This window comes from Zingiber officinale, chromosome 5A, assembly GCF_018446385.1.
Source record: "Zingiber officinale cultivar Zhangliang chromosome 5A, Zo_v1.1, whole genome shotgun sequence".
Lineage (NCBI taxonomy): Eukaryota > Viridiplantae > Streptophyta > Magnoliopsida > Zingiberales > Zingiberaceae > Zingiber > Zingiber officinale.
Genome location: NC_055994.1, coordinates 97,827,726 through 97,854,726, shown reverse-complemented (window position 1 = coordinate 97,854,726; position 27,001 = coordinate 97,827,726). Strand labels below are relative to the sequence as shown.

The 27,001-nt window shown below is 44.3% G+C and overlaps 4 protein-coding genes across 4 annotated transcripts; 1 reads left to right on the top strand and 3 right to left on the bottom strand.

Annotated features, from left to right (window-relative positions):
• The first annotated feature begins 3,401 nt into the window (after positions 1 to 3,401).
• LOC121981155 (probable 3-ketoacyl-CoA synthase 20) lies at positions 3,402 to 5,592 on the top strand. The gene is made up of 2 exons (XM_042533532.1): positions 3,402 to 4,009; positions 4,548 to 5,592. The coding sequence occupies exons 1-2, from the start codon at positions 3,407 to 3,409 to the stop codon at positions 5,340 to 5,342; spliced, it is 1,398 nt and encodes a 465-aa protein (XP_042389466.1). The 5' UTR covers positions 3,402 to 3,406; the 3' UTR covers positions 5,343 to 5,592.
• LOC121981157 (3-ketoacyl-CoA synthase 4-like) lies at positions 5,484 to 7,256 on the bottom strand. The gene is made up of 2 exons (XM_042533534.1): positions 6,414 to 7,256; positions 5,484 to 6,351 (listed from the first exon to the last, which is right to left on the bottom strand). Exons 1-2 carry the CDS (start codon positions 7,113 to 7,115, stop codon positions 5,566 to 5,568), a joined length of 1,488 nt encoding a protein of 495 aa, XP_042389468.1. The 5' UTR covers positions 7,116 to 7,256; the 3' UTR covers positions 5,484 to 5,565.
• Positions 7,257 to 7,500: 244 nt separating this feature from the next.
• Positions 7,501 to 10,199, bottom strand: LOC121981156 (GDSL esterase/lipase At4g10955-like). The gene is made up of 3 exons (XM_042533533.1): positions 9,835 to 10,199; positions 8,522 to 9,523; positions 7,501 to 7,760 (listed from the first exon to the last, which is right to left on the bottom strand). Exons 1-2 carry the CDS (start codon positions 10,017 to 10,019, stop codon positions 8,539 to 8,541), a joined length of 1,170 nt encoding a protein of 389 aa, XP_042389467.1. The 5' UTR covers positions 10,020 to 10,199; the 3' UTR covers positions 7,501 to 7,760; positions 8,522 to 8,538.
• A 12,879-nt stretch (positions 10,200 to 23,078) lies between these two features.
• LOC121981154 (trihelix transcription factor ASIL1-like) lies at positions 23,079 to 26,715 on the bottom strand. Its single transcript, XM_042533531.1, has 2 exons — positions 25,681 to 26,715; positions 23,079 to 23,359 (listed from the first exon to the last, which is right to left on the bottom strand). The coding sequence occupies exons 1-2, from the start codon at positions 26,555 to 26,557 to the stop codon at positions 23,346 to 23,348; spliced, it is 891 nt and encodes a 296-aa protein (XP_042389465.1). The 5' UTR covers positions 26,558 to 26,715; the 3' UTR covers positions 23,079 to 23,345.
• Positions 26,716 to 27,001: the final 286 nt, after the last annotated feature.

Below are 27,001 nucleotides of genomic sequence, written 5' to 3'. Positions count from 1 at the left end.
CTGCTGCTATCAATATTTTCTGAAACCGAGAACGTCTCTTTGTATTAACGTTTGTGAAACGGAAAACTGACCAACAAAATTTTGACTATTATAAACGTAAAATCGTTAAATTTTACGGGCCAAAATCTAACCGTTAAAAAATAAATTATAATATATGCCATCTTAAAGTATAATTAATTATAAATATTATTTAAATATTCTTAACGATAATTTTAAAAATATATTTTAGTTGGTCATATTCTAACTATTTAGTATTATTCACGTAAAATTAAGGATTCTAACGGTAGTGAAATTTTAAATTTATTTATTTTATCTCAAAATTAATAATACTATAATACAAGGTAAAAAAAAAAAACTATAAGGAAATTTCTTGGGCAGGAGTCATAAATTGTTTCGTGTTACATTAAAGACTGAACAGCATAGCCATCGACGGTCAACGAGTTATTATGAAGAAAGGGTCCGCAGGCCAACGCTGTGCCATTCCTCGCCACATGTGCAGAACAGTTGTTACAATCGATTCGGCGCTTGGTTCCCAGACCTAACTTGATCTCTCTAATTTCCAGGTGCAATAAATGGGCACGCAGAGTCTCGCCGTCCCAATTCCCCAGCATAGTCAGCCATGCTTGCTGCTGCATACAATGCATATCATGCTCAGCATTAACTCGCTCGCATTTAACAGGACCATTTTAACAATTTAAGTCATTTTAAATTCAAATTGACTTGGCTCCATCGTTTTACACGCCTACGATAGAGGTGACAAATATTCATTCAGGTTTGAGTTAAACGAGTTGAGGCATAGATAGATGGAGTACTTTACTTAATAACCTCGGTTTAGTTATTTAATTTCTACCAGGGATAAATTTATGGATTTCTTAGGGTAAAATTTAGGAGGACATCTCTCTTTTTATTTATTATCATGAGATGTTTCATTCAGTTTCTATATATTTTACATTCAAATTATCTTTATTTTTTACCGCTATGGCAGTGAAGATAATCATCAATCACCGCGTGGTATAATCAAGTCAAAAGCCAAGAGGAACTTCACAATAAGTGAAAGTAACGCTCGGGTCAGGTCAATCAAGCTCTGCGTTAAATCAGATCAAATCAAGCTCTGACGAAATCAAGGCCAATCGAGCTCAGATCAATTTAGACTGAGTATGAGTCAGATCAAACTAAATTTTGATCAAATCAGCCCAAAAGAAGATCTCAAGTAAAGTTCGGGTTAAGGCCAATCAAGCTCAGATCAATTTACATTAAGTATGAGTCAGATTAAACCAAGCTCTGACTAAATCAACCCCAAAAGAAGATCTCAAGTAAAGCTTGGGTCAAGGTCAATTTAGCTCAGATCAATTTAGACTGAGTATGAGTCAGATCAAGCTCCGACTAAATCAACCCCAAAAGAAGTCTCAAGTCAATTCAATCCAAGTTGCATCGGAATATGGTCCGCCCAAATTGGGATTCAACTCAACAGTTGTTGAAGGACTGATCATCAAGGGATACATTAGTTAAAGTGTTAATCATCAAGAGAGGTGTCTTTTGGCAAGGAAAGAAAGATGTGTGTCATTTTAAAACTAAGGTCATCCTTTCTCTTTTTATTTAAATGTAAGTAGTTACAACATCAAAGCAACCAATCTCATAACCCTCTACTTTTCTTAATTACTTGTTTCCACATTTTTTCTGAGATTTAACTTGAGTGTCAAACAGGGTATTGGCAAAGTTTGCCTTAGCCCCCCTTCACCTCTTTCTTGAGTCTTTTTAGAACTTTGATGAAAGATCTCTTGGTTACTCGACATCCCTAAAGATGACATGAAGGAAGTTGGCCTATTGAAAGCTGACTTGAAGGCAGTCGGTGAATCGAAACTCGACACGAAGGAAGTCAGTCTATTTGAAGCCGACCTGAACGAAGTCAGTCCGAAAGAAACTAACCTCCTAAGAAGCCTGACTTAGAAGAAGACCAACCCAACTTATAATCAGACGGTCGAAATTACTTGACCATGATTATTTTGCTGAGACATCTCACCCCTTGATCTCAGACCCGATCATGTGCTATTACATTAGCTACAATATTATATCTCTTATACAATTATAAGAGTTAAGATTTCGTGTTTGCTAGCTATCTATGTGGTAGCAGTTATAAAGTTATAATTCGTAGCTGTTATAACATGAGGTTGATATGTGTTGATTAATATTGATTAGGGATGAAATGTCCATATTACAAGAACTATGAAATATAGTCACTGCAAGACATTGTTATTAATGTTATTATAGCATAATTTAATTAGTGTTAACTAGGGATGAAATACTAATATTACTCAGAGTTGAAATGTTTATATTATAATCGTCATAATTATACCTAATATAACATAGTTTATTTGTGTCGATCAGAATTGAAGTATAGTAAGGATAATTTTTAAAATAAAATTGCAGTGACGCATCATGGGATATCGTTTTGATGGAAAAAAAAAAAAAATTCCTTTGACAATTCCAATAAAAAAAAAGGAGATCCTTTTGATCTTTATCAGAATTCTTAAGCTAGAAAAAGATCATTTTACCACACAAAAGAAGTATTTCGTCACATCATCATGATCAAAGGAGCAATTGCACCCCGCTAAACTCTAAATTCATTCCCAACCATCTTTGGAGGTCTTCTTTGTTATGTGGAGTATCATCTTCGTATCAACCACGAAACTCAAGTTAACGACTAAATAGAACACTCACTGAACGTTTACACAACACACTTCTTCCCGTGCTCGAGAATCAGAGATCCTACGCAACTTCATGATTCATTGTCTCGAGAAGAAGCTCTCCATAATGTCATTTTCAGCTTCATCTCGCAATTACTTCAACTCTGGGAGTTCTCCCACTAATTGCTACAGATCGCAAGAGCATGGGCGCCGAGTGCACCGCCCATACAAAGACTTATCGATTAATCACTCACCCAATTTAGGGACTCGTAATCTAAATATTATAAGCAGAATCATTCATTCCCCTTGTTTTCTCTCTTCTGTTTATGACTGGAAACCACATGCAATCCACAGAGACGAAGTTATGATATTGATACGGCTCTGTTCATGCTCTGCTCTTCTTCAGGCATTGCTTTGCAGCCGCATATCCACAGGTTCTTTCCACACAGTTGATAATGATATATAGACGAATATGAAATAAGATTAATTATATTCATTTGGTGGTCCTTGTTAATTATATTCCGGCAATCCCTACATTAATTAGATAGACGAGTATTTGGTTAAAGTCGTAAGATTTGTTGCAAACCTTAATTATGTCCCCCTTTTTTTTTTGTTGTTGTTGAAAAACAGAGTGAAACAGAGGATCTATTGACAGTACGTTTGCTCTGTTTTGCGCTATAAATGCACGTATTGAGTCGTCGTCTTCTTCTCAGACATCAACAATGGCAGTAGTAGTGAAGCTTCTCTACTTGTGCATGCCTTGCCTCCTCGCAGCCCTCCTTTCCTGCCTCTCTACCTCCTCGGCGGTCGCTAGCTCGACCCTGCTGGTTTCCATTGGCCTCCTCTGCCTGACGCGCCGGCCGCGTCCGGTCTACCTGGTGGACTTCGCCTGCGTCAAGCCGAGCGAGGACTACGCGGCGACGCGCGGCCGGATCATGGCTCAGTTCACCAGCGCCGGCGAGTTTACCGACGAGACGGTGGCGTTCCAGCGGCGGATGCTGGAGCGGTGCGGCATCGGCGACGCGGCCTACATCCCGGCGTCGCTGCTGAGCCGGCCCGTCGAGATGACCTTCCGGACGGCGCGCGAGGAGGCCGAGGCGGTCGTCTTCCCGGCGGTCGACGAGGTGCTCCGCAAGACCGGGCTGGCGGCGCGGGATGTCGACATCGTGGTGACCAACTGCAGCGTCTACACCCCGACGCCGTCGTACGCCGCCATGATCGTCAACCGCTACAAGATGCGGAGCGACGTCGTCAGCTACAACTTGGCCGGGATGGGCTGCAGCGCCGGCCTGATCGCCATTGATCTCGTCAAGCATCTCCTTCAGGTACGTGATCCTACACGTTCTTGTCACGCCAAATTCTATGAATTTGTTGGTTTGTTTTTTTGCCATTCTAACTTCAAAGTTCATGTTTGTCCATTTCAAAACTGTATTTTTCATTGACGATCCATCCATTTGAGGATGAGGATGGACCATTTATAATTTAATCGGATTTGGTCATAATTGAATACGATCTCTCTTTAGATTTATTATTGTCCCTCCAAGTTATAATTTAGATTGTGACGGATAATGGACCAAGTGAATCTAAAGAGAAATTATAATCAATTACGGTTAAATTATGGTTGAATCGGCAACCGCAATGGTAAATAGTCTATCTCCTATCTACTTATTTTGGACCAGGGATCTGGGATCTGGGGTCGTCATTCATCTTGCATTGAATCATGCAGATGCCAATAAATTCAAGAACTTTAATGCCTCGCGAGTAATTAACAAGTCAGAAAGGAATCAATTGCGTGACTGGTCAAACTGAAATCTGAAGATTGACTTGAACTGTTGCGTTTTAATTTGGTGCGGTGCGGTGCAGGTGCACCCGAATAGCTGCGCGCTGGTGGTGAGCACCGAGAACATAACGCTGAACGCCTACTTGGGCAACAACCGCTCCATGCTCGTGACCAACAGTCTCTTCCGGATGGGCGCCGCCGCCATCGTCCTCTCCAACCGCCACTGCGACCGCCGCCGCGCCCACTACCAGCTCCTCCACGCCGTCCGCACCCACCGCGGCGCCGACGACCGCAGCTACTCCTGCGTCACGCAGGCCGAGGACGGGGAGGGGAAGCTCGGCGTCGCCCTCTCCAAGGACCTCATGGCCGTCGCCGGCGCCGCCCTCAAGGTCAACATCTCCACGCTGGGCCCGCTCGTCCTCCCCTTCTCCGAGCAGCTCCTCTTCCTCGCCGCCTTGGTGCTCAAGAAGGTCTTCAAGGCCCGCTCCGCCGCCGCCGGCTACGTGCCGGACTTCAAGACGGCCTTCGAGCACTTCTGCGTGCACGCCGGCGGCCGCGCGGTGCTGGAGGAGCTGGAGAAGAGCCTGCGGCTGTCGCCGTGGCACATGGAGCCGTCGAGGATGACGCTGTACCGCTTCGGGAACACCTCGAGCAGCTCGTTGTGGTACGAGCTGGCCTACTGCGAGGCCAAGGGCCGGATCCGGTGCGGCGACCGGGTTTGGCAGATCGCGTTCGGCTCCGGCTTCAAGTGCAACAGCGCCGTGTGGCGATCTCTGAAAACGATCGAAACCGCCGACCAGGCCAAAAGCAATCCGTGGCGGGACGAGATCAGCAAGTTCCCCGTCCACGTGCCCAAAGAGGCGCCGCTGGCGCCGTAATTTCGGAATGTATAATATATATACGATATATGCATATGTTTCAGTCGAGCACCATTTTTAGTTAATTGAATTACTGTCAAAGCGCTCCAAGATGATCGATTTCGCTTGAATTACAGTTATATATATACCAATCAATGGGCACAAAAGATTATATAATTGTCGGGAAATTATTGATTGATTTGACGGCGAACTTAGATCTTTCGTGTTGGATACGTAACCGTTCTTACTGGTGCGATTGCGGAGGGAGATGGTCGTCGTCGGGCGTTGGAACCGGGTAGAGGTGGATGCAGTCGAGCCACGGGCCGTCGGTTGGCGGCGTGACGTCGCGCATGGCCTGCCAGACGGCGCTGTTGCACTTGAAGCCGCTGCCGAAGGCAATCTGCCACACGCGGTGGCCCTTCCGCACCCGCCCCTTCGCCTCGATGTAGGCCAGCTCGTACCAGATGGAGCTCGACGACGTGTTGCCGAAGCGGTGCAGCGTCATGCGCGACGGCTCCGCGTCGATGGGCCGGAGCCGCAGGCCCGACGCCAGATTATCGATCTCCGCCTTCCCGCCGGCGTGGAAGCAGAAGTGCTCGAACGCCCTCTTGAAGTCCGGCGCACGCGCCGCCTTCCTCTTCGTCATCGCGGCCACCGCCTTTTCCGCCAGGAACCTTAGCTGCTCCGCCAGCGGCAGCACCCGCCAGCCTAGCGCCGAGATGTTGTCGCGGAGCGCGCCTGCGACCACCGGCATCACGTCCTTGGACAGCGCCACGCCAATGTTCCCCTCTTCGTCCTCCTCCTGGAACACGCAGCGGTAGGCCTTGTCGCCCCCGTGGTGGGTGCGCACCACGTGGGTTAGTCTATACTTGGCGCGGCTTCTGTCGGCGCGGCGGTTGGAAAGCAGCACAGCTGCGCCGCCCATGCGGAAGATGCAGTTGGGCACCAGCATCTCCCGGCGGCGGCCGGCGTACAAGTTATAGGTTAGGTTCTCGGTGCTAACGACGATGGCGTAGGCCGGATTGTGCACCTTAATCATTAAAAATATAAGTATATAAATGGAGTTGCAAAAGCCGATCGAGTGGGGCACACCTGGAGGAGGTCGCGGGCGAGGTCGACGGCGATGAGGCTGGCGCTGCAGCCCATGCCGCCCAAGTTGAAGGTGCGGACGTTCGAGCGGAGGCGGTAGTGGTTGACGATCATGGCGGAGATGGAGGGGGTGGGGTTGAAGATGCTGGAGTTGACGATGAGAAGGTCGACGTCGCGGGGCCGGAGGCCGGTGCGGGCGAAGAGGGAGTCGAGGGCGTCGAAGATGACTTGCTGGGTCTCGGCGAGGGCAGCTTCCATGGAGTGGCAGAGACTCACCTGATGAAGCGCCGGCGAGACGTAGGACTCCTCGCCGATGCCGGAGCGGCCGAACAGCTTGAGCTGGAACTCGATCGTCTCGTCGTCGAACTTGCCGCTGGAGCGCAACCGCTCCTCCATCATCTTGACGGAGAGCTTAAGGTCGGCCGGAGGCAGGTGGCAAGCGAAGTCCACCAGGTAGACGTCGCGCGGCCGGCTCATTATGAGATATAACGACACTCCGGCGACGACGAGGACGAGGAGCAGCAAGAGCAGGTGAGCTCTGTCGTCCCATTGGAAGCGGAGCTCAAGAAACCAGTCAAGCTTCATCGCGGCCATCGTCATGGCGGCGGCGGAGACGAGTAGGGAGAGGGTGAGAAGGTGGTCGACGATGTAGCAGTAGGCCAGATTGGCGTACAGCTTAAAGCTCGCCGCTTTGCTCCCCTTCATGGATTGGATTTGTATCTTTACCTTGAAGATCTAATTTAGATATTGAAGATCGATTTCGGTTCTTGGAGATTATTTATACGTGAAGATCGGAGAAGGGAGACGGAGAATTTGGCAACTGGGGAACGCGCGCCGTGTGCTTTGATTCACAGGAAATAAACTGGCGGTAGAAGCAGAGTCCCAGAAGGCTGCGACAACGTGATGCGCGCGCACACACAAATATCATGCACTAGCGCTGAGATTGTTCTTCAATCAGTTAGTTGTTCTTCAATTTCCATTCACATAAGAAATTCTATCAGCAAGCATGAAATACACAATAACTAGAATGCATAGACTTCCAGAACCACTTTATTAAAGCAAGTGAAACATCATCATCCATCTGTTTTTTTTTTTTTTTTTTTTTTTTGTTCTCTAAACATTTACAACTCAAGTCATCCAAACCAAACGGTGCATTTGTGCTTCAATATATATGTTCTAAAACATTTATATGCATCAGAAAATTTGTTGAGGAACGAGCACCTTCTCCAACTTCAGCATCTGATGAGGTTGAAGAACAACCGGATCAAGAGGACAAGAGGTCTCCACAACAAAAAGTTATTTCATGGTTGCTAGACTTGAGGGAAATGTACTGCGTAGCTACATTAATGCCTGAAAGGTATAAACTTAAACGATCTCATAGAAGAAGAAAAGGCACTTGAATGCAACATAGTATCCACGTATTCAATGAAGGATAAATTACTAAAGTCGATTCCATAAAGTTTAAAAAAAAACGATGAGGGCACTACTGGTATGTTGCTAGTTCACTTATGAGAAGGAACAGGTGAAGCAAAGTTTTAGACAAACTTTATGTTAACAAGTATAATTTACTTGGTCAAGGGGATCCAGTCCTACAGATGCAAGAGAATGCCATTTTATGTGAGATCATAATTTATTGCTTTTAACTCACTGAAGTGTTGTTAATTTCCCCACAATTTTGGGATGGCAAGTTTCAACTACATGACAAATGTATCATTCCCCATGATGAGTTGCCTCAATCTTTTTCACATATTCAATATTTCTTTTGTTTCTTAGTGAAACCTAGTCCACTTAATAACACAAATCCCTCATCTGATAAACAATCCAAGACAAACCAAACAAAGAAAAAAGAATCAGAATGAGCACATATATGTAATAAAGCATAGTCACTATACTCTCTTGAGAAGTTGATACTTCAACTAGAAAATTTTGGCTGAGTTGTAAAACAGTGGCCATTCTTATGCACAAATAGATAGATTAATATTGGAGGAATAGAACCAAGATAATCTTGACATATGGAACGGAATAAATCAAAACAACAAAAATGGAAACATACTCGAGAATAGAATATAATACAATCTCATATTCAAGGAAGAATAAGGAGGATTTGATACCATTATTTGAGGTTGGATCATAACTTTCCAGAGGCTGGAGCCGAATATAAAGACCTTAGTTGCATATTTATCAGCTTACTGTTATGAAGTGCCTGTTGGAGTTCTACTTCATCGCACCACCACTGCTCCAACCCATGAGCTTCAAGAAACTTCTGTGGCCCTTTGCACATGACAAAAAGCTTGGCCATTGCTTCTCCATGACCATTACTCGTTTTAGCTTTCTCTGTGCTAACATCAGTAGCAACAGCAGTACCACTAGTGTCATTGTAATAACAACAAATGTAGTCACTATTGTTCACATACAAATGTGGTATCCATTTCTTTGTCTCGGTACCAAATACCTTCGCACAACTCACAGAATTTTTCTCCTTTGCATCAAGAGAAGTTTCACCCTTTGAGGGTAAACTGCTCTTAATTCTTCTCCAGAGAAAGCCGGCCTTCTCACCCATATTTCTTATACTCATTGCCAACGATACAGAAGGTGGATTGAACAAATGGCACTCCACAAAAACACCTTGTTTGGCCAATGTTTTCCCCACTTGTAGAGCAAATCCAGCTCCCAGGGAATGCCCACCGATGCACACATTGTTGCTGCCAAAGTTTTCAACCATGGCATTAAGTGCTTGCAGAGCTCCATGATACCTAACTGAACCTTTCAAGCTTTCCCAAGCCAGGAAGCGAAGATCATCTTCTAAATCTCTTCTAATAGTTGGACTCTTCAGTAACGTGCCCCGGAGTGCTAGTACAGCCCTTGGAGCTCCAGCTGGTCGCATCAATATAAGATCTGATAACGCAGCAGATCGATCCCATTCTAAGACTGCGCCATATATGGATCCATCTCTCTCATCTTCAAGAGTCTGTGTTAGTTTATATTTGAAGGTTTTCCACCATTTTGGAGCAAGTCCATTCTCTGCATTTCTCTTTTCTTGTCTGTCTAGCTCTAGCAAGTAAACGGCCTGTATGAAACAAGCCATTACCATCCTTTTGTAGTTTGGATCTCTCCTGACATGAAAAGGATAAAGCATAAGTATTACAAAATTCAGATTAACAAGATCAGCATATTTGGAAATATGCATCAGGACAATATGCATCAGATTTGTTGGATAAAAAACTAGAGAAATATGGAAAAAAAGAAAGACTTTGCAAGCGACAAAACACTACAATCCATTTGTCCACCAAAAATCTAAGGCAAAAGATCCCTATTTCAGTGAAAATCCTGAGCTTAGTCCGAAACCCTCGAGAAATGAAGAAAGAAGCACAAATTTGATGAAACGGAAGCAAGCGTTGCAGTAAATAGGGAAGAGGAAACGAACCAGCTTGAGCGGATGAGATCTTTCCAGTTGGGGGAGGAGAAGTTTCGGGGGCCGGACACATGAAAGTCGTACGGGTGGGCAACCTCCACCGCCGCCACCGCCATCACCTCGACCGCTTTCTTCTTCCCTTCCTCTCCTCCTCCTGCCGCTCCTGCATTAACCGTCGCCAAGGAGCCCTTCGCCATGAGCCCAACTCTCCACCACCACCTCCACACTTCCTCCGCTGCCACAAGTGGATGGATTCTTGATTTCTTGGGGTTCGAATTCTTGCCGACGACGACGAAAGAAAGGATGAAAAGTTTCGATCGAAGAATAAAGCAGAAGAAGAGTAGCGGCGGAGAATACAGAAATGATGGATCGGAATCTATTCTTCTTGTTTTGTAGAGAAAAAAAAACCTTTAAAAATTAAAATAAAGAAGAAATGCAAACGTAAACGCCAAACGGGAACCTCGGCCTCGCTCCCAACGGTCATATTTGGAATCAGTTTGCCAGGTGGCGATGTTTCACCTCATCCGTTCACTTCAATCGTTGAACAAAGGTTTCCTTTTTCCCCCATTTTCTTTTCTCGCCTAAAAATTTATTTTATTTTAATTTCTTCATTAAAGGAGGATGATAATCCTCCCTTAACCTACTTTTTTTTAAAAAAAAATTATTAAGATGTCTTGTCAAAATTAAAATAAATTAGAAATTGAAAATAAATTTTAAAGTGGGTATTTTTGACTTTCTCTTACCATTTTTTTACATAAATATAATAATTAAAATTTATCCTAAAAATGATTAAAAAAAAAAAGCTATGGTAATTATTTATTTCAATATTCAATTAATATGATTAGTTTTATACAAATAAAAAATAAATTTAGATAATAAAAAAATAATAAAACATAAAGAATTTTTTACAACAATATTTTTCTTTCAATAGAGGCATCACATATTTGATATTCATTAGGAAAGAATATCAAAAAAAAAAAAAAAAATACATATTCCTTATTTGATCCTATAATTCCTATCCGAGGAAACTTTAGGATTGTTAAATAAAAGATAAGATATCTATATAAAACAAGAGATCGATCATAATAGATCATCTGAAATAAACATTATATAGGATCGAAAGTACAAAAATAGTTGAATAATACTAGTGATTTTTTATATTTTTTATATAAAATTATTAAGAGAATTGCACGGTGAACATAAGAAAGAAAGATAGAGGAACCTAAGTTTTTATATTTGACTCAGAGTCTATGACGACTCCTACTCAAAGCTCCGCACGTAAAAATATTTTTAATGGTAAACCACTAATAATTTGAATGGTTATAAATGTAATTTTAAAGTACAAGTAGCTAAAAGTAAACGATACCGATGACTTTGAAGTAGGAGTTTGTGCATAGTTGTTGTTGGGGTAGCATTCATATATTGTAGAGTCATCTTTCGAGCAGTGCACAAGAGAGAAAGTCGTAGTAAAATTATGTTTAAGGTGCTGGTCGAACTTTCCTTTTATAGCCCTATCTAAGCGCTTGAACTGGACCCGGGCGCCCCCACACGACTGATGTGGCGTAGTCTCATCGAAATTTTATCTGACAAACTTTATCAATCTCCGAGCTCCTGGACCCGTCCTGTCACACCCCCAGAAGAGTCCATGTCCGAGAAAATTTCGGCAGCATCTCCCCTGTACGGCGGACAATCAAAATTTTCTACAAGCACTAAATACTCAGCCACAGGCGGCTGGAATAATAACAGTACATAAAACCAATCACCACGCAGTTTATATAAGTATTCAGCCTCTAGCTGTCACAACCACGCAGTTAATAATACTCTGACTCAAAAACCACCCTACTCAACTACACTCGTAAAGCTCAAAACCGACGAACTCACCTCTTCTGCCAACCAGGCAGGCATGTAGTAGAATAAAAACCAAATCCCAATCCATCAATATAATAAAATCTATATCATGTCCATAAACAAATAAATCCATAACATAACGAGTTCAAACAGTCTAGAACAAAAAGAAACCAAAGAAAACAAACATATCCTGGAGGTCTGCAGGACCAGCACTATGTGCAGTGAGGACTAGCGACTGGAACTCCCTCCTGACAACATCAACCTGAAAATAACAACAATAGAGGCGGGGTGAGTCCAACACTCAGCAGGTACAGTTGATATGCAAAGTAAAGAAACAACACCTAGCACTAATCATGCGTACAGTCTCCTGATAAGAAAGATAAGAATGCATCTGAAATAAACAGGAGAATACTGTACTAACCAGGTCCTGAGTATAAGGTCAAACAGTCCGAGGGATAAGGAATCCTGTATGCATGTCAAACATAGGTATCCAAACAATATGCAGCATATAAATGCAGCAAACACAAACACAAGCAATAAATGCATCATGCATATGATGCCAATGATGCGTCCTGGTCACCCCTGACGCCAGTCGATCATCTCATACAAAGGTGAGGCCGAGTGGGTAGGGCTGTGACAACCGTGCACTCTGTCGTCACTACTCCTGATGAGTGACCGAGTGGACGGGATGCTGTCGGAGTACACCTATCCTCCTACCCCAAATCATAGATGGGGGAGCGCAATGCTCTCAACTCCCGGTACTCAAAGACGGGGAGGAATCCCTGCCGGATAACACGTTGTGTCCCACTATCCATGAGCGGACCAACGGTGCCTAACAGAGTCCCTGCCGCAACACACTCATCCTGAATCGACCACTAACCCATGAGTGGTGGTGTGTGCAGATCCATGTAACTGGCGATGGTCCTGAACATGGTCAAGCATGGCATATCACTACCCCTATAAGCATGTATAAACAGGTAAAATATACCTGAGATGCAAAACCAATCAATCAATCAAGCATGTAAGATTTGGGTAGTGATTAACCGAAACAGATAAGAAACACAATTAATGCAACATGTTAATTTAATTACTAAGCATATCAAATGACATAAGTCAAAAGTACCCGCCTCCAATAGGAATGTCCAAATCCGACATCGAGATACTCGTCTCGCGTCAAAGTCCTGTATCCAATAAATACATTTTTATTTAGCTAAAATTTGAATGAATTGCTAAATAAACCCTTAAAACCATTTAGGGCAAAACCCTAAATAATAATCATCAACTTATCTAAATAAAGTCTAACGATAAATTAGGGTTAGTTACCTAATCCCCAATCCACCATTAGATCAATTCCAAACTACCTAATCCTATCTATCAATCAGCAACAACATGATTAAAGTAAAACCCTAAACCTTACCTCAGTTCACAATCCAAATGACTGCGGTGAAAGGTTGCTTGCTGCTGAAAAATCCTCCACACTACCAGGATCAAAAATAAAATCCACAACAACAATTAAATACCCTATACTATCAATTAGGGCAGCACCCAATACTCTGTAAATCTGAGTCTCCAACCAAAAATACCTAAATTTTCCTTACCTATCTTCTGAATTCCGGCAATCTAGGGCAAAGTGGCCGGCTGCCGGCAGTGCAAGGGCACAACTTTAGCAGGGCTCGGCTAGGGCAGAAGCTCTGCTCGACGATCGGAGGGAAAGCTCTAGGGCTGAGGAAGGCCGGCGGCAGCGCTGCTCCGGGCGGAGGGAGAGGCGATCGGCGCTGTGCCAAGACGCGGCAGAGAGGAAGAAGGGCACAGAGAAGTCGGACTTGGGAGAAAGGAGGAAGATGACCGGCGCTGCTCTGTGCGTCGCCGACGGCAGTGGCTCGGCGTCGGGTGGCTAGGGCAAGCAGAGGAGAGGAGGAGAGGAAGAAGAAGTGGCCGGCGTTTTGTGCTCTCGGAGAGGTGGAACCGCCGGCCGACGGTTAGGGCAGAGAGTGGGCGCGGCGGCAGAGAAGAGGAGAAGAGCGGATGAGGGCAGGGGGTTTCGGCGAGGAAGTGAGGAATAAAGGAAAAAGAATTAAAAGAAAAGGAATTTAAAAAGAAAAGTAAAAATCAACTTTTCCTCACTTAAATGGGGTAACCCAAACAGACTTTTCTGGGCCCCGTTTTTATCCCCCTTAACTCGTCCGTACGAGCTCCGAAAAATTCCCGAAAAATGTCCAAAAATTCCGGCAAATTCCCTTATTCATATTCGCCTATTTCCGGTATTTTACATTCTCCCCCACTTATAAAAATTTGGTCCCCAAATTTCGTTATCTACCATCAGCAAGTACTAACAACAGATATAGAATATAAATGCTGAACGGTAAATAAATCACATACCTCAAGTGAAAAGATGGTGATATCGAGCTCGGATAGTGTCCTCGAGCTCCCAAGTAGCCTCCTCGTCCGAATGATGCTGCCATCCGACTTTAACCAGCCGGATAGTCTGACGCTCCTTCCGGTCGAGAATCCGTACCGGAACCTCCTCATACGTAATGTCAGGCTGAACTGGAACTGGAATATCTGCCAGCACATGTGTCGGATCAGGCACGTATCTCCTCAGCATCGATACGTGAAATACATCGTGTACGCCTGACAGGGACGGTGGTAGTGCCAGCCGATAAGCTACCGCTCCGATCCTCTCCAAGATCTCGAAAGGGCCAATGTACCGCGGAGCTAGCTTACCTCTGAGGCCGAATCTCTTCACCCCTTTCGTGGGTGAAACTCGCAGAAATACATGGTCGCCCACAGAGAACTCTAGTGGTCTGCGTCTCCGATCAGCATAACTCTTCTGGCGGTCCTGCGCTTCTGACATCCTCCGTCTGATAGTACGGACCAACTCTGCATCCTGCTGAACTCTATGAGGTCCCAACAACTGGGCCTCTCCAACCTCATCCCAAAGGACGGGTGTCCGACAAGGTCTACCATACAACGCCTCAAACGGTGCCATCTGGATAGCCGAATGGAAGCTGTTGTTGTAGGCAAACTCTACCAATGGCAGATGGTCCTCCCAACTGCCTCCGAAATCCATAACACATGACCTCAGCAGGTCCTCTAAAGTCTGAATGGTCCGCTCTGACTGCCCATCTGTCTGTGGATGGAAAGCTGTACTGAAACGGAGCTGTGTGCCCAAGGCCTGCTGCAGACTCTGCCAGAAACGAGACGTGAACCGTGGATCTCTATCCGAAATGATACTCAATGGAACACCATGTAGTCTGATAATCTCTCGGCAATACAGATCTGCCAATCGATCCAGGGAATCAGTCCTCCGAATCGCTAAGAAGTGCGCTGATTTGGTTAATCGATCAACGATTACCCAAATCGCGTCGTGGCCTCGTCGTGTCCTCGGCAAACCCACCACAAAGTCCATGGTAATGTGATCCCACTTCCACTCAGGAATAGGAATCCGCTGAAGTAATCCTGCAGGTCTCTGGTGTTCAGCCTTCACCTGCTGACAGACAAGACATCTAGCTACGAAATCCGCGATGTCTTTCTTCATACCGTTCCACCAATAGGAACGTCTCAAGTCTCGATACATACGGGTCCCGCCTGGATGGATCGCAAATCGAGAACGATGTGCCTCCTGAAGTAGCTCCTGTAAGACCGAATGAGACTGAGGTACGCATAATCTGCCTCGGAAGAATATAATACCCTCCTCGTCTCGTGTAAACTCGGTCTGCTGCCCGGAAGCTATCTGACTGCTAATAAACTGCAAATGCTGATCACTAGCCTGTGCCTCTCGGATCCTCGTCCTGATCGACGACTGAGCAACCATGGTAACAAGAATACCCTGCTCTGTCGGTCCCTGCTCCTCAAGATCTAACTCCGAGAAACTCTGAATCAAGTCCGTGACTGAAGTCCGGTGACAAGCCAAAGTCCCTCTGGACTTCCTGCTGAGCGCATCTGCAACCACATTAGCTTTCCCCGGGTGGTAGCTAATGGTACAATCGTAGTCCTTCAGGAACTCCATCCATCTCCTCTGTCGGAGATTAAGCTCCTTCTGAGTGAAAATGTATTTGAGACTCTTATGATCAGTGAGAATCTCAAATGTGATACCGTATAAATGATGACGCCAAAGCTTCAGAGCAAAGATGATGGCAGCTAACTCCAAATCATGAACTGGGTAGTTCTTCTCATGCTCCTTCAACTGACGAGAAGCATAAGAGACTACTCTGCCGTGCTGCATCAGAACAGCGCCCAAACCCTGAAGAGATGCGTCGGTGTAAAGTACAAATCCATCCTCTCCAGAAGGTAAAACCAAAACTGGAGCCGACACTAATCTCCGCTTCAGCTCCTGAAAGCTGGTCTCGCAATCCTCGGACCATATGAACTTCACGCCTTTCCGTGTAAGACGTGTCAGTGGCATAGCAATACGCGAGAAGCCCTCGATAATATCCGGCCAATCCCAGAAAACTGCGGATCTCCTGAACTGACTTCGGCTGCTCCCAACCGGTGACAGCCTCGATCTTCTGAGGATCAACTGAAATACCTCTGCTAGAAACCACGTGTCCCAGAAAACCAACTGAGGATAGCCAGAATGCACACTTGCTGAACTTCGCGTACAGCTGATGTCGTCGAAGAATCTCCAAGACTGTGCGAAGATGCTGTGCATGCTCCTCCTCGGAACGAGAGTAGACCAATATGTCATCAATGAAAACGATAACAAACTGATCCAGATACTCCAGAAAGATGCGGTTCATCAAGTCCATAAACACCGCTGGAGCATTGGTAAGCCCAAATGGCATTACCAAAAACTCATAATGACCGTATCTGGTACGGAAAGCTGTCTTCTGGATATCAGAATCTCTGACTCTCAACTGATGATATCCGGATCGCAGATCAATCTTAGAATACACTGAAGTACCTCTGAGCTGATCAAACAAATCCTCAATCCGTGGTAATGGATATTTATTTCTGACGGTCACTGAATTCAGCTGCCTGTAGTCAATACATAATCTCATGGTGCCGTCTTTCTTCTTGACAAATAGAACTGGAGAACCCCATGGTGAAACACTAGGGCGAATAAATCCCCTGTCTAAAAGCTCCTGGAGTTGAACCTTCAGCTCGTTCAACTCTTTTGGTGCCATACGATACGGAGCTTTCGATGTCGGCGCGGTTCCTGGAATCAGCTCAATAGCGAACTCCACTGGCCTTCTAGGAGGCAAACCTGGCAGCTCCTCTGGAAATACATCTGGGTATTCCCGGACAACAGGAACGTCGGAGAGCTGCGAACTACTACTATCCTCAGTACTGATCAACGACAACAGCTTCTGCGCCTGAATCACCGAAATAATCGAGATGTCGTCATCTCTGATGCCAGTGAAACTCCACGAGGGTTGGTTCGGAGGCCGGAAGGTGACCACCCTCGTCTGGCAATCAACGGTAGCATGATATACTGACAGCCAATCCATACCAAGAATGATATCAAACTCGACCATCTCCAATACTAGAAGATCTACCGTAAGTATCATGTTGCCAAAGTCTAACGGGCAACCTCTGATCTCCTGGGTGACGTATAAAGTATCACCGGACAGTAGGGAGACAGTCAATCGCCGCAATCTAACAGTAGGTAATCTACCAATCTCCCGCATAAAGGTACGGGATATAAAAGAATGCGAACTACCAGTATCAATCAATATATCAGCGGAAAATGCATAAATGGAAATCGTACCGCGAAAAATGGATCCGTCGGCTCGCTACGCATCCTCTCTGGTAATCGCATGAACACGTCCAGTCTCTGGCGGAGGAGGAGGTGGTAACGCTGCCAGCGGCTGCTGCGGCTGGGCAGAAGCCTGCCACTGAGGCGGTGCTGGATACTGCGCCAGTCTGCCCCTGAGTCGGATAATAAGGTCCCGGAGCAAAACTCAGGGTGCTACAGAAGCACTGGAGTACTCCTGTCCAAGCATGCCAAATGCTGCTGCGGAGGGAGCTACTCCCTGCTGACGCTGTGAAGATTGGGCTTTCTGCCCTCCTCGATATGCCCCTGACTGACTAGACTGTCCCCTCTGACCTGACCCTCCGGAAGCCGTGTGCTGAGCCTTCAGCTGACAATCTCGGCTCTGGTGCCCCGGCAGTTTGCAATAAAAGCAAACTGACTGTCCCAGAGAGCAAGCTGGGGTAAGGTGATCTCTGGATCCACATCTGAAACAATGAGTATCACCGGAAGGTGGTTGCCGGTTCTGCTGAGAAAACCGGGAACGTCCTGAAGAAGACCGCCCTGATTTCTGAGGCCTACGAGACGCCCCAGAAGAACTCTGACCTGACTGTCTGCGACTACTCTGAGGCTGTCCTGTCGCCTGAGTCTGCTGGACCTGCCCTGAAGTCTGACCCGTATGCTTTCTTTTCCTGTCCGGATATGCTGTCTGCCGAGCTAACTCTATCATCAAAGCTCGATTCAATGCATCAGAGTAAGATGTAATCCCTAATCCGGCAAGCTGTACATGCAGATAACCATCCAATCCCTGTATAAACTGCATCATGCGAGTTCTGTCCTCCGCAACTAACTCTGGACAAAACTGAGCCAACCGGAGGAATTCTGTATTATACTCGGTCACTGAGCGGTTATTCTGCCTCAGACTCATAAAATCCTGTCGGCGAGACATCTGATAGGACAGTGGAAAGAAACGGCTCTCAAAAGCCTCTCTGAACCTGGTCCATGTGACGTTGCGCTCACCAATAATAGAACGCTGAGTAACCCACCAGGCATTAGCTTCATCCCGTAAATGGTAAGCAGCCAGCTCTGCTTTCTCCCACTCGGAGCAAGCCATATAGAAGAAAGTCTGCTCCATAGTCTCTATCCATGACAGAGCCATACTCGGATCGAGATCTCCGCGGAAAAGAGTGAAACGAGTCTTCATCGACTCAGCCAGTGCTGGAATCCTAGCTCGTGCAGCGACAATATCAGTGATCTGGCGGAAACACTGGAGCCGATACTACAGGTGGTACCGCTGAATAAACCGGAGGAAAACTCCGCTGCTGTATATACCGGAGCATAAGCCGTCGGTGGTACTGCCTGGGGAATAAAAGTGGTGGCGGTAGAGGTACGGTAGGTAATGGTACCGGATATGGTGCAGCAGCTGGGCACAGGTGCCACCGGTGTCGGGACACTGTAGGTCCAAGTGGCGGTGGTCCCGAATACACCGTAGGCTGCGCTGTAGCAGACGTCGGGTACACCAATGGTACTCCTGATGGTGTAAGCATGGTAGGCGTGGATACCGTCGGTGTGGCCAAAGTAGGTATCTCTACAGGAGCTATCGGGATTTGAGAGCCCGATGCTCCCGCTGCATCCTGAGTCTGTCCCTGACTGACAGACTCACTAACAATGGGCATCTCTGGCATATCCAGAGATCCTGTGGTCCTCGCACGTGGTCGACCAGCACCACGTCTCGCAGCAATACGAGTAGATCGTCTCATATCTGTTAAATTAAATTACAGATATCAATACCAATATAACCAACACAAAATAACAACATACCTATTTGCTGTCTGGAGATGTTCCGTCGCTGTCCAGTCCCCAATTTGACCTCAAAATTCCGAACGTACATATCGTCGGAAATCCAAATAAATCCGAAACATAACCATATCGAAAATCCGAAAATGCCCAGTTTGACTCGCAAACCTGGCTAACCCAAATATCCTGAATACCAACAACCGGTATCCGATAAATCTCCAGAAACCAAAAGCAGGTATCCATAACCTGCTCTGATACCAATAAATTGGTATCAGATAAATCCCGAAAATCCAAAATACGAAACAAAAGATCGTATAACTTTGCTCTGATACCACTAAATTGTCACGCCCCCAGAAGAGTCCATGTCCGAGAAAATTTCGGCAGCATCTCCCCTGTACGGCGGACAATCAAAATTTTCTACAAGCACTAAATACTCAGCCACAGGCGGCTGGAATAATAACAGTACATAAAACCAATCACCACGCAGTTTATATAAGTATTCAGCCTCTAGCTGTCACAACCACGCAGTTAATAATACTCTGACTCAAAAACCACCCTACTCAACTACACTCGTAAAGCTCAAAACCGACGAACTCACCTCTTCTGCCAACCAGGCAGGCATGTAGTAGAATAAAAACCAAATCCCAATCCATCAATATAATAAAATCTATATCATGTCCATAAACAAATAAATCCATAACATAACGAGTTCAAACAGTCTAGAACAAAAAGAAACCAAAGAAAACAAACATATCCTGGAGGTCTGCAGGACCAGCACTATGTGCAGTGAGGACTAGCGACTGGAACTCCCTCCTGACAACATCAACCTGAAAATAACAACAATAGAGGCGGGGTGAGTCCAACACTCAGCAGGTACAGTTGATATGCAAAGTAAAGAAACAACACCTAGCACTAATCATGCGTACAGTCTCCTGATAAGAAAGATAAGAATGCATCTGAAATAAACAGGAGAATACTGTACTAACCAGGTCTGAGTATAAGGTCAAACAGTCCGAGGATAAGGAATCCTGTATGCATATGCAGCATATAAATGCAGCAAACACAAACACAAGCAATAAATGCATCATGCATATGATGCCAATGATGCGTCCTGGTCACCCCTGACGCCAGTCGATCATCTCATACAAAGGTGAGGCCGAGTGGGTAGGGCTGTGACAACCGTGCACTCTGTCGTCACTACTCCTGATGAGTGACCGAGTGGACGGGATGCTGTCGGAGTACACCTATCCTCCTACCCCAAATCATAGATGGGGGAGCGCAATGCTCTCAACTCCCGGTACTCAAAGACGGGGAGGAATCCCTGCCGGATAACACGTTGTGTCACACTACCCACGAGCGGACCAACGGTGCCTAACAGAGTCCCTGCTGCAACACACTCATCCTGAATCGACCACTAACCCATGAGTGGTGGTGTGTGCAGATCCATGTAACTGGCGATGGTCCTGAACATGGTCAAGCATGGCATATCACTACCCCTATAAGCATGTATAAACAGGTAAAATATACCTGAGATGCAAAACCAATCAATCAATCAAGCATGTAAGATTTGGGTAGTGATTAACCGAAACAGATAAGAAACACAATTAATGCAACATGTTAATTTAATTACTAAGCATATCAAATGACATAAGTCAAAAGTACCCGCCTCCAATAGGAATGTCCAAATCCGACATCGAGATACTCGTCTCGCGTCAAAGTCCTGTATCCAATAAATACATTTTTATTTAGCTAAAATTTGAATGAATTGCTAAATAAACCCTTAAAACCATTTAGGGCAAAACCCTAAATAATAATCATCAACTTATCTAAATAAAGTCTAACGATAAATTAGGGTTAGTTACCTAATCCCCAATCCACCATTAGATCAATTCCAAACTACCTAATCCTATCTATCAATCAGCAACAACATGATTAAAGTAAAACCCTAAACCTTACCTCAGTTCACAATCCAAATGACTGCGGTGAAAGGTTGCTTGCTGCTGAAAAATCCTCCACACTACCAGGATCAAAAATAAAATCCACAACAACAATTAAATACCCTATACTATCAATTAGGGCAGCACCCAATACTCTGTAAATCTGAGCCTCCAACCAAAAATACCTAAATTTTCCTTACCTATCTTCTGAATTCCGGCAATCTAGGGCAAAGTGGCCGGCTGCCGGCAGTGCAAGGGCACAACTTTAGCAGGGCTCGGCTAGGGCAGAAGCTCTGCTCGACGATCGGAGGGAAAGCTCTAGGGCTGAGGAAGGCCGGCGGCAGCGCTGCTCCGGGCGGAGGGAGAGGCGATCGGCGCTGTGCCAAGACGCGGCAGAGAGGAAGAAGGGCACAGAGAAGTCGGACTTGGGAGAAAGGAGGAAGATGACCGGCGCTGCTCTGTGCGTCGCCGACGGCAGTGGCTCGGCGTCGGGTGGCTAGGGCAAGCAGAGGAGAGGAGGAGAGGAAGAAGAAGTGGCCGGCGTTTTGTGCTCTCGGAGAGGTGGAACCGTCGGCCGACGGTTAGGGCAGAGAGTGGGCGCGGCGGCAGAGAAGAGGAGAAGAGCGGATGAGGGCAGGGGGGTTTCGGCGAGGAAGTGAGGAATAAAGGAAAAAGAATTAAAAGAAAAGGAATTTAAAAAGAAAAGTAAAAATCAACTTTTCCTCACTTAAATGGGGTAACCCAAACAGACTTTTCTGGGCCCCGTTTTTATCCCCCTTAACTCGTCCGTACGAGCTCCGAAAAATTCCCGAAAAATGTCCAAAAATTCCGGCAAATTCCCTTATTCATATTCGCCTATTTCCGGTATTTTACACGTCCTAACGCTTGGACTGTCACGTGTGCAAACAAATTAACATGCGCCACCTCAGCTTGCTCGGGTGCCTCGATTCAACCTAGTCACCGACGCTTGGACCCAGTCCGGACACCTGAATGTCCGAGCGCCTGAATACAGTCTAGGCGCCTAGAGCTCCTTCTTTAGCCAGTTTCCAGTTTCAATATCCTGCACCACAGAGTTAGAATCTAGGTACTTGGAGCTCCTTCTTCAATTAGCTTCCAATTTTAATATCTTGCACCACAAAGTTAGAAAAATCAAACATAATATAATTTCGACAATCCTATAATCGTTTGATCCTAACTTTGAGTTTCGCTGAAACTCTAGATCGAACTAATGTCTACTGTTTCCTCTACGAGAAACGTGTCCTCACCTACTCCTCTCAGGAGAATTTAGCTGTTGCCAAATCAATTCTTCAAACCGTTTGAATTTTTACTCGGCATCCGAGACTTCAAGACTTTCAGCTAGGCGTCCAAATCCCGACTCGTTCAATCTTTCGTTTGTGATTGAGACCCCCAACTTTCACCTAATATCCTCGACCCTAAGATTTTTATTCGACATTCTCAACCTGCTAAAACTTCACCAAATCTCATGAACCATGACTTTCTTGCCTAACCACAACTAGACTTTTTCACCTGTCTAGTATCCAGTAGAACTTCATTACCTAACCTGAAGTAGGACTTTCGCCTTACCTAAAATTACTTTAAATTTTCCTACACACTTAATTAAACTTGTTAGAACATAAACAAATTTTAACTTAAACCTTTTACCATTATCAAAATTTAAATTCAATCATCTAGACCTTTTCACCTGTCTAGTATCCAGTAGAACTTCATTACCTAGCCTGAAGTAGGACTTTCGCCTTACCTAAAATTACTTAAAATTTTCCTACACACTTAATTAAACTGGTTAGAACATAAACAAATTTTAACTTAAACTTTTTACCATTATCAAAATTTAAATTCAATCATCTAATACTTCCTGCACTAACACATCATCACTTTTTTACTCCAATAGTATTTTTTTACTTCTAAAAAAATAGGAAAGGAAAGACGGTAAATGGTACTTCAACTATCTATCAAAAGGAAAATAAGCGAAGGACTTCCAACTCGTTGGTAACACTGACAATGTTTACATAGACGGGAAATGAAAAATATAATAAAATCCTCCTCAAAGTAAATACGCTATGAAATAACCTAATCTGGATATACATATAATTGTTTTGCTAAGTTGAGTGGCGAGCAAGTTTGTTCATCTTCGACTGCTTGCTAATAACGTGTGACGAACCAGCTACAATGCTTCTTGAAAGGCAGTAGTCCCAGTGCAACAACATTTTCTTTCCTCTTCAATTAGCCAGCTAGGAGTAACTGTCTGGAGAAAGATGAAAAAACAAAACACAAATGAATGAAAGAGATGGAAGAAAAGGAAATTTACATGGTTAATTCATCAGTTTACAGTGCAATAATAAGGACAATGAACATTGTCCATCGCAATTACGAAACAGGAATTGAAACTTAATGTTGTAGACAATTGAACATAAAAAATCAAATTTCAAGTTTGTGATTTTGAAGCTTCATGCAGCTCCATTAACAGATTTGCTACGAGCAATCACAACCTGATTGATCGTGAAGAATATCAGGTCAAATTGTATGTATCTCATGCATTACCTATAGGCTATAAGTCAACATATTAAGAATCAGTAACATATCGGCAAGAGAATCTAAATTTTGATAATTGATAGTGCCTCAAACCAGCCAGGTAAATGACTGTTCTACCAGTAATAGTTTTGTAGACTACACAACAGTTGAACCATAATGCATCCTAAGTTGCTGTATAAAGAAACTGGAAGTGTGATCTCCATAACATGGAACGAATAAACCCACCTCATCGAAATATTTGAAATGACGTATTTGCTTAAAATCCATCAAATTATCTAATTACGGCAGTTAAGTTTTTCCATTTTTAAATTTCAGTCTGAGATCTAGCTTTTCAGTTCAACATACTGAAGTCTTGATCCAATCTATCAATGTTAAAGAACGGAGGAAATACATTCAAGGCAGAAGTCTTGATCCAATCTATCAATGTTAAAGAAAGGAGGAAATACATTCAAGGCATAGGCAGACTTAACACTTGAGACTAGAAGAACATCAATCCATCAAAATATTGACACTTGAGACTAGCTATTTGACAAGTTATGAAAAACAGAACTTCTTGAATAAGCTGAATGAATAATATCTATCACTAATGCTAAAGTAGGTCCAAGCATCTTCAATATACACAATTTGACTCGACGTTTTACATCTTGGTGCCGGCACTGGTCTCAATCGTAAACCAGAATGATACCATAGCAATGCCAACCCATATCTCCATGGTTGACACTAGCATGAATGTGCTAGAATACATTTTTTAATAAATATACATATCACCATAGACAAGTTTCAATAAGAGGTCTCAGAACTGTAAATTTTCCAGTTTTTTACTGTTGAAACTACATTTATATCGCACATCAAAAAAACTTGATTCAGTTTGTAATGTCAATAATTTATATTTACCTTTTGCTTTGTAGCTTGATGACACAGTGCTTTAAAATTTATTGAATCAAGTTATTTTGTAGCGATGTTTGCAAAAGTGTTGAGTATCACCCCATGTGAAAAATATTGACAATACAATATTTAAATTCATGATTTCACTACATAGACACCTATTGTGAGAAACCTTATTTGAACTCCATGAGACAAGAAAGCATCAATGAATCCTTGTTAGATCCCCTTGTTACTATCAATACTTTACCCTCTTTAACTATCACTGCAATTTACCTTGTATTTAGAGTCTGTCTTGCATGCTTAGTGACAAAATACTTGTTCTCTAAGTTGTAGTACCCATACATAATATCCTTCAGCCTAAACAAGACCTCATTATTACCTGGTCTAATTCTTTGTGCCTTGCCCTTAGAACTAGAGCATTTCCACCAACATTGACAACTCCACAGAGCACATATGTTGACTGCATTCTTGAACAAGAGAAATTTCATCTCCAAGAGATCTGATATTTACCTTATCTCAAGGTTTCTGAAATTGTTGCTACGTGTAAGATGGGAACAAGAAAAACAAAATGACCAAAAGCCACCACGCCAACTACAATCTCAAGAATTCTCAAGTTCCAACATGATTATTTCATATTTAACAATATGGGTATTGATGAAGGCTCTTTGCTGCCTCATAGAAATCTTGCTTGAGCATTAGGGTTCCATCAAAATTTACTCAATTATTTCAATATACATCTTCTCGCACACCACCTCCAGAAGAACTTCCTTAGAATATGAAAGATAGATTTTATCTAATATTTTCACATCCTTCCATATTTTGTACTTAATCATCATATTGATTCCAGCCAATATTGAACTTCTAAATCACTCACAATTGAGGACCATTAACCATTTGTGAGAAGAATAAATTGAAGAAGATAGAAAAGTAAATAATTGAACCAAAAAAAACTTAGGATTTGCCTCCCCTATTTGACTAGATTTATCTGGGAAATTCCCACAATTCGGAAATTCTGGAAGGTTTTTATATATATATATATTAAGAGTATTTGGAAATTTCAACACATACAATAAATTAAGAGTACTCACAAAAAGGAACGGATCCTACAAATGAACTATGGTAGGATGGAATAACCAGAGTATCTCTTACCAGTATCAGATCGCTTTGCACGCTTAATCTTCGCAAGCTGTACCTGTGAATCCACGACGATCTGCATCTTTTGGAACTCCAACGCCTTAGCAAACTCCATCCGCTGCTTTTCCAACTCTATCGTCTGTCTCTGCTTTGACTCCTCCACTCTCTCATATATCTCCGCAAATTTCATGATTGCCTTAGCCAGTTCTCGAATCCCGCTGCCTTCTTCTTCCCTCTCCCTTTTCAACCCTCTTCCAGACCGTGAAGATGACCTCGATAGAGAGCCAGATCCCTCCTCCTCCTCCTCCTCTTCTTCCTCCTCCTCATCGACATCCTCATCGTCTTCTGCAGCAGCTGCGGCCGCCGCAGCAGCGCGCCTAAAGAAAGGGTTGTCTACGGCAGAAGAGGCCACTGCCGTACGCTTCTTCTTCGTCTCTGTCGGTCGCACCGCGGAGGCGACTGGCAAGGAGGAAGCTTTCCGATGAAAAGGGAGAGCCAGAGCAAGCGGCGGCGAGACGGATTGCTTCTTCGAGGATGGAGGCGGCGCAGATCCAACGAGCGAGTCGAGCCGGGAGAAGAAGGGCCACTGGCTCTCGGAGCCGTCGGCGACCCGGGACTTCTCGACCTTGTACTTCTTCTTCAACGTGTCGATCCGGTTCTTGCACTGGACATCGGTGCGGGGAGGCCTGCGACCGGCGCCGCGGCGGGAGTTGACTGCGTCGGCGACCTCCTGCCACTGTTTCTGGCGGAGGTTCCCACGGTTGAGCTCAATATAGCGGTCTCCCCAGGCGTCGACGAGGGCGGACGTCTCGCCCTCGCTCCAGCAGTCCTCTCGGTACGGCATCGCTGGGTTCGGCGGCCTCGTCGCCGAGGCCTCCCTCTTCTCCATCATCGAATCCTCTTCGTCTCTCTCTATCTCTGCCGGCGCTGGAAATAGGATCGCTATAGATTGACGATGGTCGTCGTTAGGGTTAGGCTTGAGGATGAATAAGACATTGATAAAAGAGGCGGAAGGCTCCGGCTTAAGGGCAGGGGAGCCTGAGGGACACGTGTCGAATGTTGGAGGGTGTTGATTGGGATAATACGGCCGTTGGTTCGCCGACGTAATGTGATGCGGTGCGCTGCGGCGGTGTATCTACTTAACTAATTGACAGAAAAATTAGGAGTTAGTTGGAATTTTTTAATTTTTAAATACTTAATACTAACTTTTTAAACATATTTAAAATAAAAAAAATATTTAAAACATCTCATTACAATGTTAAGTTTAAAGATATGTTAGTTTATAAATCAATTTACATTTTTAAAAATTAGTATAATAAATATAAATACACAAGTA

What these genes read in the sequence shown, in the direction of transcription:
- LOC121981155 (XM_042533532.1), top strand. Translation starts at nt 3,407, where the DNA reads ATGGCAGTAGTAGTGAAGCTTCTCTACTTGTGCATGCCTTGCCTCCTC. An exon ending in TCGTCAAGCATCTCCTTCAG is followed by an intron (nt 4,010 to 4,547) that starts GTACGTGATCCT and finishes GGTGCGGTGCAG; the next exon opens with GTGCACCCGAATAGCTGCGC.
- LOC121981157 (XM_042533534.1), bottom strand. Translation starts at nt 7,115, where the DNA reads ATGAAGGGGAGCAAAGCGGCGAGCTTTAAGCTGTACGCCAATCTGGCC. An exon ending in TCGCCCGCGACCTCCTCCAG is followed by an intron (nt 6,352 to 6,413) that starts GTGTGCCCCACT and finishes TTAATGATTAAG; the next exon opens with GTGCACAATCCGGCCTACGC.
- LOC121981156 (XM_042533533.1), bottom strand. Translation starts at nt 10,019, where the DNA reads ATGGCGAAGGGCTCCTTGGCGACGGTTAATGCAGGAGCGGCAGGAGGA. An exon ending in GATCTCATCCGCTCAAGCTG is followed by an intron (nt 9,524 to 9,834) that starts GTTCGTTTCCTC and finishes TTTTCATGTCAG; the next exon opens with GAGAGATCCAAACTACAAAA.
- LOC121981154 (XM_042533531.1), bottom strand. Translation starts at nt 26,557, where the DNA reads ATGATGGAGAAGAGGGAGGCCTCGGCGACGAGGCCGCCGAACCCAGCG.